Consider the following 17,618-nt stretch of genomic DNA (forward strand, 5'->3'; position numbering starts at 1 on the left):
TCTAAACAACAAATATACATCATTGAAGTTTTAAATGCGGACATAAAACAGATAAGGAACTTTTTACGATAATATTACAATAACCTTATATCAAATATTTATTTCTGTTTTCGCTGGAATTATACTCCCAATTCAGTATATGCGTCAGGTGCATCGTCTTTCCATAATTCTTGATTATAAATTAGAAACACATAAATATATATGTATGTTGTTTAGCTTTAGTATATAGCTTTGCTCTTGACAACCGTGAAAAGAAGGTGAATTAATTTTAATCAACACGTACATTAGTTTAATTATTACTATTCTCAATTGTACTAATCTTAAAAGTAATTACTCTAATTCGTCCTGCCTGCGCATGCGCGTGTCCGTATATTTCTGCGTTATCTCTGTATTTCTGTATAAATCGCAGATATCGCGGTCACAGAGTCAGCCGACTCGGTACAATCAGTGCACATGCGCGATTAATATTGTGACGCATGGCTTGATCGTCAGTCTTTGCCTGTTCTCCGTACGGTGTTGACGTATTTACTCTCTCTGTTTTCCTCTTTTTCTCTTTTCTCTCACTCTGTACTCTTTCCGGTTTTACGACACTTAGTGAAAGATTCGCCCTTTGCAAAATGGCGACGGAGGCTATCACCAGGAGAAAGCTAAATGAACAGGAGCAGAAAATAAGCAGAAACGGCTTAACCTTTTACGAAGACATCTTATCCAACGGCCATGCTGGTTTACAAATCAATGGACGTGTACAGGTTAGATCTTCATCGAGTCACGCGTATTAATTTTACTTGATAATTCGAAGTATGCAACAAACTTTTCGACAATTAAAACTCGATTGGATATTAGTGCAATCTATGGAATAGTTGTTTTATGCCAGGTATTTTAATTTTCAATCATTTGATTTCGTGCAATATAAATGAACTTTATGTTAAGGTTACTAGTCAATATTTGTCGATTGAATATTGAACATTATTATTAAAGCTAATAAAGAAAAGTACGTAAAAATTAAAACTGAGATTTGCTATAGAAACAAGCGAAACATGTTTTGATTGTGATTCGATTAGTTGCAATGTATATCAAGCAATTTTCAATTCAAGAAATTTCGATTTAAAACAGCCTCGTTTTTGTACGATATTAATACGTATTGTGGTTCACGTTGCAATTGTTATTGAACTCGCATTTGACTAATTTTCTTTATTTAAACTAAAAGATGTTTTACTTTTTTATTTAGATACATATCAAAATAATGTTTTCTTATGCTAGTGTTTATCCTCGACTACTCGCGTGATTCTTTTAGCATCGTAACTATAACATTAGGCGGGAATTGCATCAATTACATTCTAGGAAAACGAAACAACTTGACTGTTACTTTGTACCATTGCTTGGGTCAGCTATAATAAATTGCGATAAGAGAAGCTAGTTTTAACGCACGATTAGTTTTTCGTTGAATAATAACTATTCATATGGTAAATTCTTTCTCACCTTTTTAAGATAGTAACTTTAACAATGCTATCTTATACCTTTCTTTTCGATCAGAAAGTAATAAATGAAATTTCATGAACTTTTGCAATATAATAATTTAAATTTTTTGTGCATTAGACACACTATATAGAATAATAAGCAAATCGCAGATGTTTTATATATTTTTGAGAAACATAAATGTACAAAAATGTACAGAGTACACAGTATATTACCACAGGATACGTAATAATGTTTAAAAAACGACAAATGTGTTCATAAAGATATGAATTAAAATAGAAATCCGCAATCTAGAGATAAATATTGTATGTAGATTACGACGATAATGATCGACAGGTTTCCTGAATATTTTGCTCCACATTTTCCAACGTAATTATTTCATTTAAAATATACATATAATTATTATTAACAATATAATTGACTTAACCATTGACGTGTTCGGCGTATTCCTAACCCAATTTTTGTTAAAAAATCGTAATATAGGAAACGAAATTACCAATACGAATTTCTCCCTGAATTGGAAATTTTCTACATTCCCGCAATGCTGGTAAAAGTTCATTTTGTTGCAGTGGTTACTCTCGAACGTTTGTAAATTATAATTATCGTGTAATGGCAATTGACATGGAAACATTTGCAATTATCAATTCGTGACCTTTAATTATACAAAACCTGAGTCATTGATAAATAAAGAAGTAGAAATATTAACTTTTTATCACATGTTTCATCGGTAAGCAAAATTTCTTCGAAACTAACCTCGAAATTCGAACGTTTAACAAGATAGCCTTTAAAAAATAACGATATTAATTGGTAAAATCAACAATTTGAAAATTTATGCCTATTTCATTAATTGAATTACTATTCTAGTAATTTTTAATGTTAATTGCTCCAATTCTTATAATTTTCCGAAAGAGATTTATATGCACGCATTATAAAAAATATATATTATGGAATGAGTAGACATGAAGCTCCATAAAATACCAAATACAATCTAAAAGACTATATAACTGTCAAGTGTCATCTTAAATTTTCATTTCAATATGCACATGCGCAACTATTATGTACCTATTATCAGTGTCAATCTTTATAGCCTTGCAATTGAGGTGTTTTTCGAATTATGGGCTTTTCTCCAGATAGTTTCTTTTAGTAATTTTTATCTTAATATTTCTAAGTAAACATCTATTTTTTTAAATCTATCTTTTGCATTTTTAATAATATTGATAAGATTAATGTGTAATGCGTTGCGAATTCGTGTACAAAATCAATAACGCATTAGTTTTGTCTACATAACTTATAGATGTTTATGTGTACCAAGTTAACGCTATAAAGTTACAATACATTATGGTAAATTAAATTTTAACACATAAAAAATAACTTTATAAATATCTTTCCCGTTATTGATGTAATTTGACATCAAATTAAGCTGCAAATGTAATCTTTTTTTCATATTTGTTTTCTATTTAATAAATGTATTGAAAAGCTTTTATATCTGTCTTTGTTGGTTTATATGTACTGAATTGTTCGTTTAATAAGATATCGTACACATATAGCATATACGTATATTTCAATGTAGCAATGTAGCGAAGAAACGTTATATTCGCAAAAAGACCATACAGAAGCATTTTTTTTAATTTTTATCATTTTTTGCTGCAAGTAAAATACTCATCGTTTTAGTGTCGTTTTATCGTACACTATGGATGAAGTTTACGTATTATTGATTTTATAGGTCCTCGTAAATATCGCAATTCTACATACAAAAGAAAGTTTCACCATTGAATATCATGATTGAAACATGATTTTAACGGATACACCCTTATCCCAAATAACTCCTCAATTCTATTATTGAAAAAGAGTCATTAGTCCGAACATTAACGTAATTTTTAAGCCATCATTTCAAACTTCAATTCCAGCGTACACGATACTAATCTATATACATACGACTGTTCCTTAAACAGATTAATATAAGAAATTATTTTTTTTTCAACTCTACAAGTGTTTTTCATTACGAAGAAAGCATGCTACTTATCCATCACCATTAATTATCTTACTTTTTTTCGGAATAGTTCAACTTGTCATGAAATCTCTCGAAATCATAAAATTTGCACTTTGCGGTTTGTATTTTCAAGTTCCTATTTCCAAGAATATAAAAAAAAATAACGCAATCAACGATATCTTTCCGAGAAATCGATTTATCTACCGCGACAACTTATCTGTAATAACCATGACAGCTTAAGGTTCGTTTATATTCTGTCTTTACTCGTCCATGTTACTTCCGAATGAATTTTACATAACACAAGATCGTTCGATATTGATAAACGATTAAACAGCAACACAATAAGTCAGCGTATAATGCTTAAAAAAGATATGAGAGTCGTTTTCTTTTTTGTAGAACGCAATTCAATCGTTACGCGTGTCAATTATAAATTAACGGACTGTTAATTGTAAATTGCGGATTTTTATGCATTTATGAGAATCAACATTTTCTTTTTATAGTATGATTAAATTTCTCCTTAATTTTGTTTTTAAAAGTACCGTGTATGCTTTCCATGTTTTTAATAATAGTCACAGTCTATATAATTTGTAGTACTTAGTGCTATTAATGCTTTAAAATACTTCATGATTGTTTCTCTTTCTCCCTTTCTCTCTCCCTCTCCCTCTCTCTCTCCCTCTCCCTCTCTCTCTCTCTCTCTCTCTCTCTCTCTCTCTCTAGTCATGCTCATAGAAACATGAATTTCCCATAAACATTCGCGGTCTAATTATCAATGAAAATGTATTGAAAACCGTATTTAGTTTCCAGAAAATAACACGAGGGCAGAGCCAGTGAAACCAAGATCAAAGGAGTCGTTCGAGAGGATACCGTTCATCACTGCTGTGTTAACGCACCTAGGGTTCTGTATCCTTATGTTTTTGGGTTTTATAAACCAATTGCTTTTCATCCCTAAAGTCGCACAAGAACACAATAGGAAGGTAAGACTACAATAACAAGTTTTAATAAAGTAAAAAATTTCCTCGCGTCATTAGGGATCACGCAGTGAAATAATTTATAAAAGTCGTGTAAGCGCGATGTTATTACAAAACATAAATGAAGTTGTTGTGTTGAATAAACAGTGTATTAGAATAATAGATATATTACAAAAATCCTTTAGAAAAATCGGAATCACAAAAACAATTTTTATAATACAAAAAAGAGAGTTTATTACAATTCAGTATATTCTTACATAATATAAAATACATTTTTTCTATAGTCCTGATCTACGACAATAATGATTACATATACAGGGTGGTTGGTAACTGGTAGTACAAGCGGAAAGGGGGTGATTCTACGTGAAAAAAGAAGTCGAAAATATAGAATAAAAATTTTCTTTTTTTTTTTTTTTTTTTTTTTTTTTTAATTTTTCCATCGAGACAACGATCTACAGTGAGATCCGTTATAACGAGACGCGATAAAGTGCACGCGTACCGAGCGAAAATTCAAAGTCGATTTTCTCGAAAACAAAGCCTCGAACGAAAAATTTTTATTCTATATTTTCGACTTCTTTTTTCGCGTAGAATCGCCCCCTTTCCGCTTGTACCACCAGTTACCAACCACCCTGTATATGTGTGTGTGTATATATTTGACCTAGTTCGAGAGATGAAGTTAATGGACGAATGATTTTGTGATTTGAAAGTCTAAGATCAAGAAAAATGGATGCGAATAACCACATACAAGCAACAAGGACTCAATGGAAAAAAGAAGAAAAGAAACTAAAAAGTAATGATCGAGCCGAAAATGAAAGTAATCGAGAAAGAGGATCGCATGAAAGAGAAGTGGAATCGATTCCATTCGATTTGAATTACGATTGCTCGCTAAAGAGATTCGATTGATCGCAATGTAAAACAATCAGTAACCGCGGAACGTTCGTGCTCGTAATTTCTTTCAAATGGAACAGATAATCGAAATAATCATCCACGTTGTGTTACAGTTTCCTTTAAGCAATTTTTAATGCATGATATTCGTTTTATCACCGCAACATGAACGGGATTTTCGACGATGACAAAGTATTTTCTTAAAAGTAATCAAAAGCTTATAAAGCTTATATCTTAGTTGCGCGGCGCCAGTGAGGATTAACGAAAATAATTAATTAAAAACTCGATAAAAAGTATGAAAATTCTTTAATGTCATTAAAATTTTTTAAATAAACTATTTTATTTATCGAATCGAATTTTTCTGCGATATTTCAACAAATATTCGATAATCCTTTGATTAAGCTGAGGGGAGAGACTCGAAAATAAAATACAAGATTCGATATCTAATCTCGAGTTGAATCATAAATACACGTATATTTCATCGAAAGATCTGGGTCTAGTAAATTGATATTCTTCTATTTAGTATTAGATATTAATACAGCAGAAGATGGACAATTTGCTTTTTTTCTTTTTTAGAGGAAAGATTTCTTCCTCTCTTTCCCTTATGTTTAAGAGAATTGTCGTAATTTATATATAAATCATAATTTCTAAATAGCATTCGAAGGATTTTTTTTATTATTAAATATATTTATTAAGTATACTTTTACAAAGACTTATATATTTTTATAAAGCCAAAGATCATTATACAACTTGTATAGGATGTTTCAAAAAAAAAAAAAAAAAAAAACGAAAAAAAAGAAAAGAAAAAGATAAGTGTGATCCATGGGAGACGTTTTAAATTGAAATTCATTCAAGTTACATTCATACAGATATGTTAAAATCTATTATTCTATTTTTCTCTGTTAAATCACTTATTTTGAGACATCCTGTAAATACCGTAGTGTACTACTTGCGAGAACAGTTCTGCGCAATGCTACACAGCCATATAAAGTATATTGTACAGCTGTCTGGCCAATAATGCATTGACCAGTCTTGAAATATTCAAAAGGATGAATTTGAAATTTCATCTCATGTTAGAAAGATTGTTTAAAACTATTATCACTTTGCACATTGTAATCTTTACGAAATAATTTATTTAATTCAGCTCGTAATTGAATCTTTGTACTTTACAGCTATAAATCTATTTTCTGTTTTAATAAAGATATTTTTTTTATAGATGTATCTAAACCTTATAAAAAATTAGGCTGTCTCCACGTAAAATAAGTAATTCGTTTTACGTAAATATTCAAATCGTAGTAGCGTGCAATATGATTAAAAATAATATTTAAAAATTGTTCATTACATTAGAAGGTGTTATAATTTTCTTTCTGTTTCTTATTTTCTATTTTTTAATTTGCTTTTTTATAGAATTAATTTTTAAATAAGTCAGAGGTAAATAATTCTGATTTTCTCCGCAATTAAGATTATTCATTTGTCTATGGTGGATTAATTTCAATGAAGGAATAAGATTCCAAATGATTGAAAATCTTTTCTTTGTTTCAGGGTTATGCAGCACTGTACGAACATTTTGAAGAATTTTATCTTCGATATGTTTACAGAAGAGTGAGGGATTGTTGGAACAGGCCCATATGTTCTGTTCCAGGTGCGACCGTTACACTTAAGGATAGAATAACAAAAGATTATGGATGGACGTTTCAGTAAGTTAGCGAAAAGTCTAAAAATATTTCATCAGCTTTAATACAAAATTCTGTGATTGATATTTATTGATTCTGCCATTAAATGAGATTTCATTACGAATACAATCTGTAATTCGTACTGATATGAATTTTTTATGTATCAATTCTTATCTTAGTCATTTTTCTTGTTATTATACGTAAACTCTATTAATTTCAACGTGATTATTGTTAAATTTTGAAATGAATTTGAGGTAACATCAATGTGAAATGTACGGATTCGAAAATCGTAACTCGATTGGAGGTACAGGAAGGCAGACATTCGCCTTGATTAAATGTAATGAAGAACTCAAGGGGATTTGACGACTAGTGAGCGAGAAAGCAGATTTATAACTTGGAAATCAAATTCAATAGACTTTGATCAGCTTCATCGTTTTTTATTAATATCGTCTAATTTTCAAGATCATTTCCATTTCAGTCTTCTCCCACCTTTTATTTAGGAATTCTGTTTAATTCGATTCAATATAAATTTTTATCGAATGAATTCATTAAATATATGTGTATATATATACATATATATATACGATATTTTCACGTTTTAGTTAAATAAAATAACAAAATGGCAAATAAAAAATTGTGGTTTCACTATATCTTAATATTGTATCTAGTATTAAGTCATATCGTTATTTTATATTTGCCATTTTTTTTATTTAGGTTTACAGGAACGACATCAGAATGTATAAATTTAGGGTCGTATAATTACTTGGGCTTCGCGGAGGCAAATGGTAAATGTGCTGATCAAAGTATTGAAACTTTGAAGAAATTTGGCTGTGCTAGTTGCAGTAGTCGCCTCGAACTCGGTAATGAATTTTTCTCGGTTTAGTTATAAATTTTTACTATACAATAAAAATATATATATATTTTTGTATATTTAGGAAACATGCCAATTCACGAAGAATTAGAGCAACTGACGGCTAGATTTTTGGGCGTGGAGGACGCCATTGTTTTTGGAATGGGTTTTGCAACAAATGCTCTTAATTTGCCCTCGTTAGTAAGCAAAGGTTGTTTAGTATTAAGTGATGAAAAAAATCATGCTTCATTGATACTTGGGCTGAGACTGTCCGGTGCTATTGTAAGAGTGTTTAAGCATAATAGTAAGTTTGTAAAATAGTGAATAGACACTGGTGAAATCCGATATATTACTTGTCTAAAATGTTCAATTTTGTATTTTCATAGACATGAAGGATCTAGAAAAATGCTTAAAAACTGCAATAGTTTTTGGTCAACCAAATTCTGGAGAACCTTGGAAAAAAATAGTAATTGTAGTGGAAGGCGTTTATTCCATGGAAGGTTCTATTGTACATTTACCTGAGATTTTGCAACTCAAGAAGAAGTACAAAGTGCGTACATTTATTTATACATATGTAACTCCACTGCAATGTATCTAGAATATTAAAGTGTAATTGAATGTAACAGGCATATCTTTATTTGGACGAGGCTCATAGCACTGGTGCATTAGGTAAACGTGGAAGAGGAGTTTGCGATTATTATGAAATTGATCCAAGAGAGGTGGACATACTAATGGGTACTTTTACAAAAAGTTTTGGATCTGCTGGAGGTTATATCGCTGGAACAAAGGTGAACAGATTTTTGAGGAATATTCTCATAATTATGAATATAATGTCCTTTCTTGATATCAGAAATTGATGATAATAATGTTTCTATAATTCTAGTCATTAATAAACCATTTAAGGATATACAGTCACGCACATACTTACGCAGTAGCCATGTCACCGCCGATAGCACAACAAATCATAACTTCGATGAAAATAATTACCGGTGAAGATGGTACAGACGATGGAAAGAGAAGAACGAAACAATTAGCAAGAAATACTAGGTACTTTAGGCGCAGACTTAATCAGATTGGAGTTATTATTTATGGGAACGAAGACTCGCCTGTTGTACCTATGTTAGTTTACCTGTTTTCTAAAATAGGGTATGTATCCAAGATTATAGTGTGAGGAGATGAAACAAATTGAAAATCAAATCGTAATTATGCTTCCAATTAACAGCGCAGTCGTGCGAACGTTAACTACGTATAACATAGCTGCAGTAGGTGTTGGATTTCCAGCAACTCCGTTAATGGAAGGCAGAATACGATTTTGTCTTTCTGCTGCACACACTAAACAACAACTAGATTATGTAAGTATATACATTTTTTTGCTAGTCTATCTTCTCTTTTTACTCTTTCTTGAACACGAGTATTATTTCTAATTGAGATTTTCATTTTTCTTTTCTTCATCTAGGTATTGTCACATATTGAGAGTCTTGCAGATTCCTTGGGTTTAAGATATTCTCGTAAAGTTCGCGATCCAGCGCCTATTGAATATTATTCCGATGGAGAGACCGAATGACCTGCTATGTAGAAAATAGACTCTCTAGGATGTTCACTTTGCTCCAAAGAAGCCTCTCGTATTTCTATGGAGAAACACTGCCTTGAAAGAACTCTACACGCATTCTTTTATATGCTTTTCCATTGATGCCCACACTGTACCTCTTAATTGAATCGCAAATAACAAAAGAATACACGTGTGTGTGTGTGTGTGTGTGTGTGTGTGTGTGTGTGTGTGTGTGTGTGTGTGTGTGTGTGTGTGTGTGTGTGTGTGTGTGTGTGTCGCGCTATCATTATGACATCATAAATTAATAATCCATTATTTTAGAAGAAACTGCTTCTTCTTCCTCTTTTTCGTATATCGTTGGAAATTTCACATGAACGAAGAAAGTGTCGAATATTTTTAAAGATTTTTCACACTATGTACAACGAATTACAAAATATTACGGAGAAGCCAAGAGTGCGTCAGAGTTCAATTGGCCCGTTATTTTACGTGCACGAAACTCGTAGAGGCATATGCACATATCGGTGGCTGTGATATGCCAGAAATCCTAGATTCACAAGGTAGTTCTAACAGAGGAAATTTACTCAAAGTAGTTCTTCCTTCCCGAGTAAAATAGAAAAGTTAGAAGTTCGATATTTTTCTAAAAGAAGGGAAAAGATCGAACCAAGATTTTACTGAAGATATTTGGAAGCTCTTTGATGAATTCTACACCGCACTACCGAAATTGCATTTACTTCATATCAAGCTTTTACATCAAAATTTAATCCCTATTGCTATGGCAAATACCTTAGTATTACGAGGTATGCAACAGCATAGAGCTTTGTAAATTTATTTACTTTCCATTATATGTTTAAGAAAGTTCACGCATACACGCAAATACATATATGCAACGAACAGTTAAGGTAAGTACTTGACATATTTAATGCAAAAGATACACATCTATGCGCAACAAATACCGGAAATAATACTTTGAATTTATCGCAAGTGATAAATTATCTCCGGTTATTACAGCAAGAGGGTTTAAATTTAAGATGACAAAATATAATGTTTTTTCTCACTTAAATATTATACAAATTTATACTACGATGCTACGATTAAAAATTTATTTTTTTTAATAACGTTTTAAATAGTTTTATAGCGTTCTTTCCAGTCTGCATTTCTTCTTTTAAGGCCAGCGTCATGTCCAAAAAAAAAAATAAAGCATTTTATACTTTATTTTCTGCAAAAGGCGCACGTTTTCAGAAGTGATAATTTCATATATTTTTTTTTATTTTTAGAACGATATAATATCATATGATTAAGCATTTGATTTTGTAAAGAATCGCACATTATCAGAATAGCTGCACAAACTTTTTAATATCATTTTTCTATTTAGAGTATCAACTGAATTATATACGTTTTAAAAAGCAACAACATATATTTCGTTTCACCATAATTGCAAATAGTTTCTAAGAAATTGTCGTTTCGATCTAATTTATATTTAAAATCATGTTTTATATTTAAATTGAAAAGAATGCAACTTAATGATATAAATTTAAAATAACAGAAGAAATGAAATTAATATTATGTATGTATATTAAAATTGAATTCAATTGTAAATGAAACACTTTCATCTGCGATTGATTTATGTATATTAAGCGAAACTTTATTTTAGACGATATGATACGTGCGAAAAATAAAATATTTTATGGTAAAAAAAGAAATATAATTCAACTTAAAAAAAATAAAGCAATTTTTTAAATACAATTTGTATTATTCTTATTAATATAACACTATTATTTCATTAATTAATTAAAAAAGAGGTAAAATATTGTTAGGAGACGTTGGTACATTAAATTTGTATACGGGAAAGAAGATTTTGAATTCTTCCCAAGATAATGCTATTATCGCAAATGCAATCGGCGGGTTCATACGGTGGTTTTATTGAAAGTACATTTTCTATCGTTAAAATATCGTTCTGTTCTTTTACGGGGAATCTATTTTCTTGCAATAATTTTATTACAGCACTTTTTCGCTTCTCTACTGTTGATCGAAGAATACTTGTTGGTGCGTTCATAAACAATTGTGGTAATTCGCATAATTGGTTTGGAGAGATCTCTATATTTTTTATCGCATGGCCAAATACAATTTTTAAATTATTTTGTTGGCAGCCTTGTAGGAGTACAATACTGCAAAACAATTTATAAATTATTTATAAAAATATATATGTAAATAATACCAAGGAGTTAAAATATTATATGAAAGATTTTCTAACCTTTCTGATACTGGATCAACCGTATAAACAATACCAGAAATCGTGTTATTATCTTCAGTTGAAATGTTCACTTCTTTACCAACGTAACTCTTAAATAATAAGGGATCATTTTTGTAAATTTTATGGGAAAAATGCGAATTCTCTTCCATGACTCAACGATTTGTCTTGCAAAGAGTAATGTATAATCTATTATACAAATTTAAAACTCGTTTAGATTTACAGACAATTGTGTATAACCACGTGTTCGTTGACACTGTCTCTTATTTCTTATTGTCCATTTTATCACAAGACAAAAACTCAATATATATTGATTAATATAAAATTATAATTTGCGTACTAACTGTTATCAAATTATCTGTGATTAATATATGAGTTGTAAGCTATTTATGAACTGTCTAGTAATTTTCATGTGAAATCTAAGCTATTTACGAACGACTACTGGTTTTCATATGAAATCTAAGTAAAACATAACCTAGAAAGTACTTGATATTTGACAGTTGTATCATAAATAAACAGTTAATTGAAAACTATAAATAGATGAAGTTTAAAATTAGTAACTGAAAAGTGGGAATTAATTACATTGTAATTTGAAATAATATAATCATGGTTATTTATGGTGTTTATATCGTATCAAAATCGGGTGGACTAATATTTAATCACGATCACAACGTTCCACGAATTGAAAATGAAAGGACATTTAATTTTCCTCTTGATATAAAATTAAATTACGAAAATAAGAAGATTGTCGTCTCATTTGGGCAAAAAGATGGAATTAATGGTAAGACATCTCTCTCACTTCCAAAAAAATTTCTTTATATTTCACGATTGACTAATGTATTCGTTTCTTGCAGTGGGTCATGTTTTAACTGCAGTAAATGGTAGTCCCGTAATAGGTCGCGAATTGGAGAATGGGAAAGATGTGTTTGAATTGCTAGAACAACCAGAGAATTTTCCTATGTCGCTTAGATTTAGTCGAGCGAGGATGACAACCAATGAAAAAATTTTTTTAGCATCAATGTTTTATCCTCTATTTGCAATTGCTAGTCAATTAAGTCCAGAACCCCGCTGTTCTGGCATTGAAATTTTAGAAGCAGATACATTTAGATTACATTGCTACCAAACATTGACTGGAATTAAATTCATTGTGGTAGCAGAACCTACACAAAGTGGAATAGAAATTCTGTTGAAAAGAGTATATGAACTATATGCAGATTATGCTTTGAAAAATCCTTTTTATTCACTGGAAATGCCAATTAGATGTGAATTGTTTGAGACTAATTTACAAAGCTTATTAGAAAATGTTGAGAAGTCTGGTGCTAGCAACGTATAATCCATGATAAGGTAATTATCTTATAAATAATATTACACAAAACTTGTACAAAATCAATGTTGGTTAAGTCAGATGAAACTTGTTAACATTTTGTATGACTGGTATTGTAAAGTACAATGTATTAAACTGTAAATGATACTGAATGTAAATAATCAAGATTCTCGTTTATATTTAATATGAAACATGTACAATTTATTAAAGTAGTTTAAAAAATATATCATTACTTGTGCAAGAATGATTAAGAATTAAATTGAACTACAATTTATACAGATTTTGCCTTAAGTTCCTCAGTTTTTTTAACAAAACTGAAAATATCATCAGCTAGGAGTTTAGGTTCTTCAAAAGCTGCAAAGTGTCCACCACGTGGCATAATATTATATTGAATTATGTTAGGATATCTTGATTTAAGCAAACTTTTAGGCTGAAGTAATAGTTCCTGTGGGAATGCTGCACAAGCTGTAGGTACATTTATGGGCAATCTGAAATAAAATGTATTTTTAAACATTCGGTATAGGTACAAAAAATTCATAAATTTATAGAATGAGATAAACTTACTGATCAACTTTTAAAGCTCTATATGCTGAATTAAAGTTCTCAGCATAAAGTCTAACACTTGTAGTAATGCTGTTACTGACCCAATATATCATTATATTGTCTAACAGCTCGTCTAATGTATATTTTTCTGTTAAACCACCATCATCTCGTTCTTTATATGCTTTATTTGTCCATGTGCTGAACTTTTCCAAAATATATGCCGCTAATGCATCAGGCGAGGCAGTTAATGCAGCGCCTGAGGAACAGTTTTATAAATTTTAAATCTTATAATTTATATATAATTTATATATGTACATTTAAACAATGTATATCATCAATAACTTTCAACAGAGGAAGCAAAAATACCTATAGTGTCTGGCTTTGTAGCCTGTATGTGTAAATAACCACTTTCTTCAACTAGGGCAGACAAAGCTGTACTGAAGGGATAATAGAGTGAATAATGTTCGTCTGCTCCTACTAAAGATGGGAAATAGCTACCAATAATTGACCAAGCGAAATTAGACGCTGACATCAGGACGACACACATGTTTGTGTGTAAGCCAGTTATTCTAAAAATCAAATGCATAACGTTTCATTTCTTTTAAAAATGTATATTACTATTATTACTAACTTTTCGGGGAATAGAGCAGCCATGTTAGCGGAAATAAGAGATCCCCAATCACCTCCTTGGACATAAAACTTTTCAAAGCCAAGTCTATGCATCAGATTCTTGAATACTACAGCCATCTGAGAAAAGAGTCAGTAGAAAATAACACGTACGTCAGTCATATTTTTGTGTAAATAAAAAAGAAAAGCGTTACCTGACTAGTGGCCATGCCCGGTCGTACCGCTCCTTCTGAGAAACCGTATCCCGGAAGTGACGGTGCAATAACTTCGAACACGAAGTTCTGATTAGGCCAAGGTTTTGTTAGTATGGGTATAATTTTTTGGAATTCCACAACTGATCCCGGCCATCCGTGTAGGATTAGCAGAGGCAGAACTTTTAAGTTCTTATCCTTTGGTAGATTTGTTGGTTTCACATGATAGAAATGTATATCCAAACCTAACATTTTTAAGTTCTTTACTTTTAACTTTGTTTAGGATTTTTTATTAATTAAAAAATATGCGAATTATTCCATTACCTTGGATAGTTGTGATAAACTGAGGATATTTGTTTAGCAACGCCTGTCTTTCAGTCCAGTTATATTTATCTCTCCAATAATCAAGTACCGTATTGAGGTATTTAGTCGAAATACCGTAAGTCCACGCAACATCTTCCAATGGTTGAACGTACGTTCTTCTATGTGTCAAGCGATATTTTAAATCATCCAAGACCTTTGAACAGTTTAGGAATACTTTTTAAAATATAATCAGAAGATTAGAAGCAAAAAATAAATCTTATTTGGTTCTTTATTTACTTTTGCTGGTACATCGATCTTAAAGGGTCGTATTTCTGTAGACTCTTTTCCATTTTTCTTCGGTCCCCAGTTTGTCTCCGGTAACGTTGGAACCTTATGTTCTTCCGTGGAACTAAACGAATTATTGAATTTATTTATGTAATAAATAATAATTAGTCACAGGTAAAATAAGAGATCTTTGTGTTAAATAATTGTAAAAAAAGATTACAATATTTTAAATATTAAAATCTTATGTTGAAATGTAGTTAATTGATTGTATTTTTGGAAGTTTACACTCATGACCTCCGTAAATCGAAATCATGTTTTTTCAACTTGTAAGTAAGAGTGTTTTATCAAATATAACTTCGAAAACGATAAGATTTATTTTAAAAATATAATACCAATATCTTATAAATGACGAGTAATCAATCTTCGTTCTTAAGCTATGTACAGGCAGTACCAGGCATGCTTCGCGGTTCTGCTTTATAAAATATTCTATCGGTAAAAAATGTGCAATATAAAATTATTTTACAATGTAATTTCATGATTTAATTCAAAACAATAATATTTTGATATTTTCTGACAATGGCGTTTTGTTAGAAAATCAATTTACATAGATAGAAGCGTAAGTATTTTGTGAATAATATTCAAGATGGATAGAAATGCAACAATAAGAACATTCCTACTAGCATTTTATTAGTACGCTCATTGTTAGAAATGTAGAAACAAATCTTGATTTTGTGATATTTGAAAGTCATGTAATTGTAACTGCTATGATGATTAGATAACACCACAGCTGGACATTCTATTCTTAAATTGTTGTAAGTAGCAACAGTAACTGGCAGTAATTCTACATCGTTATCAATGAATTTCGAATTATCTTATTACAAATAAGAAAATCTAATCTCAATAGATGTCAAAAGATGTTACGTTGCATAAATGGAAAATAATATTGTTTGCTTGTCTTATTTGATGCTTATGACTTTTTATATTGTAATGTAAACTACGTGTCGTATGTAGGTGATAGTTTAAAGTTAGTGATAAAGTACAAAAGTCAACATTATAATAGTATAGTGGTTTCTAATGAATCATAATTACTATTTTTGCTAGTCATCGCACGATATAGCGAATGCTATTAATAAAACAGTCATATATTAAATAATAGATTTATAACTTCTATCTCTTTTAATCAAATGAATTTTCTTTTCTTACTTTAATCTTACACCGAATTATAAATGATTTGAACGATGAATAAAATTAAGCATTTTATACGTCGATTAAACGACTACATCAGATTTGCAATTTTGTAAATATTACATTTATGCTTTAAAATATTAAGTATACGAAATAACGAAAGAAAAATACGTATATGATTCCATTTTATCAATGTCATTGTTCTTCTTATTCAGATGGATCAATTGTGAAAATATCTATACGCGATTAGATATACTTGATCGAGGGTTTTGTTGTATGGTAAAGACTGTACGCTATAATATATATGTACTTGAACATATAGAAGAGAATATATGTAAAATAAATGTGACCTTCATTCACCAATTAGTAATTCCTCCTAAATTCAACATGATGATATAATTCAATAGTAAATATTACTGATGCCAATATAGTTTAGTCAATTGATAGAAATGCTATTTTTAGTTTTATATATTTTTGTATTATTTATTTTCAAATGGAAAATCTAATTATATAAAAAATTACGCTAAAATTATAGATCAAATACTTGTTACTACGCTGTTACTAAATACTTGTTTATTCAATAACCGTCTATTATTATCGGTGTAACTAGCGTATAGTAATACGTTGTAAGTAGTAAGTTGTAACCGAATAATCGTAAGAATTAGTTGAATTTGTTTTTAAGCCATGGTATCTAAGAATTCAGAGACATTGATTTATTGATTTGTAGTACACTAATAAATGAACAAGGAAATTAATTTTACGGATGAATACGTATTACATAACATGTGACATAAAACGTTTGTAACGGAAATTAAAAAAATCCTGTTTCCTCACAAAATATGCAAATCATACGTGCCGAAGTTTTTAATTTTCAATATTTTATAACTTAAAATACTCTATTTGTTTTCTAAAATACTCATAAATATTCAAATATTCCTTTGTGATGAATATTAAGGTCTCCCTCTAAGTTTAAAATATGATGAATTATACAATTATTCACAAAATTATGTACAAATAAGATTTTCTTGTTTTAAAGCTAGTTTGTTTATAGATCAATCAGAGAATGAGAAGCCGACACAAAAGGATCAAGCATAAACAATAACCGTTATGTACGGTTTTTGTTGTGGAGTATTGATGTTGTTAGTAATATAGTTTACAATTCACTATCTTCTAATTATCTTATAACATCAATAAACTTACGATAAAAAGATAGCTATTCCAGTGGTGCAAAGCGCTATCACCGCTGCAATTTTCAACATTTTATACCGAACGTATTTTTCTCCAGTAATGGAATTATACAACTAGGTAACAAGACGTGCGATCGCGAGGCAAGCGAGACTTCAACAAACATTTATAGTAGAGATTTGTAGAGGAATATATTGTACATTGTACATCGTACATCATTATCAAAGTAAAAGAGAGGGAACTTGATTTTCAGCACCATCTGCTGGCTAATCGCAATCGTATATGTATGTATAACTGTATGTATGTAGTTATAGCTACATATTGGTACTAGAATAA

At 30.2% G+C, this 17,618-nt stretch overlaps 4 protein-coding genes across 4 annotated transcripts; 2 read left to right on the plus strand and 2 right to left on the minus strand.

Annotated features, from left to right (window-relative positions):
• Nucleotides 1–431: 431 nt before the first annotated feature.
• LOC126865676 (serine palmitoyltransferase 2) lies at nucleotides 432–11,134 on the plus strand. Its single transcript, XM_050618474.1, has 10 exons — nucleotides 432–749; nucleotides 4,264–4,440; nucleotides 6,862–7,016; nucleotides 7,707–7,852; nucleotides 7,928–8,146; nucleotides 8,229–8,392; nucleotides 8,469–8,630; nucleotides 8,726–8,988; nucleotides 9,065–9,194; nucleotides 9,299–11,134. Exons 1-10 carry the CDS (start codon nucleotides 618–620, stop codon nucleotides 9,404–9,406), a joined length of 1,656 nt encoding a protein of 551 aa, XP_050474431.1. The 5' UTR covers nucleotides 432–617; the 3' UTR covers nucleotides 9,407–11,134.
• Nucleotides 11,072–11,796, minus strand: LOC126865685 (gem-associated protein 6-like). The gene is made up of 2 exons (XM_050618493.1): nucleotides 11,643–11,796; nucleotides 11,072–11,556 (listed from the first exon to the last, which is right to left on the minus strand). The coding sequence occupies exons 1-2, from the start codon at nucleotides 11,789–11,791 to the stop codon at nucleotides 11,220–11,222; spliced, it is 486 nt and encodes a 161-aa protein (XP_050474450.1). The 5' UTR covers nucleotides 11,792–11,796; the 3' UTR covers nucleotides 11,072–11,219.
• A 446-nt stretch (nucleotides 11,797–12,242) lies between these two features.
• On the plus strand, nucleotides 12,243–13,207 carry LOC126865684 (trafficking protein particle complex subunit 4). The gene is made up of 2 exons (XM_050618492.1): nucleotides 12,243–12,420; nucleotides 12,494–13,207. The coding sequence occupies exons 1-2, from the start codon at nucleotides 12,246–12,248 to the stop codon at nucleotides 12,970–12,972; spliced, it is 654 nt and encodes a 217-aa protein (XP_050474449.1). The 5' UTR covers nucleotides 12,243–12,245; the 3' UTR covers nucleotides 12,973–13,207.
• On the minus strand, nucleotides 13,118–17,500 carry LOC126865677 (juvenile hormone epoxide hydrolase 1-like). Its single transcript, XM_050618475.1, has 8 exons — nucleotides 17,298–17,500; nucleotides 14,925–15,036; nucleotides 14,649–14,841; nucleotides 14,328–14,569; nucleotides 14,138–14,253; nucleotides 13,873–14,075; nucleotides 13,528–13,762; nucleotides 13,118–13,451 (listed from the first exon to the last, which is right to left on the minus strand). Exons 1-8 carry the CDS (start codon nucleotides 17,354–17,356, stop codon nucleotides 13,235–13,237), a joined length of 1,377 nt encoding a protein of 458 aa, XP_050474432.1. The 5' UTR covers nucleotides 17,357–17,500; the 3' UTR covers nucleotides 13,118–13,234.
• Between the last annotated feature and the right edge of the window lie 118 nt (nucleotides 17,501–17,618).

This window comes from Bombus huntii, chromosome 5 (genome assembly GCF_024542735.1).
Source record: "Bombus huntii isolate Logan2020A chromosome 5, iyBomHunt1.1, whole genome shotgun sequence".
Lineage (NCBI taxonomy): Eukaryota > Metazoa > Arthropoda > Insecta > Hymenoptera > Apidae > Bombus > Bombus huntii.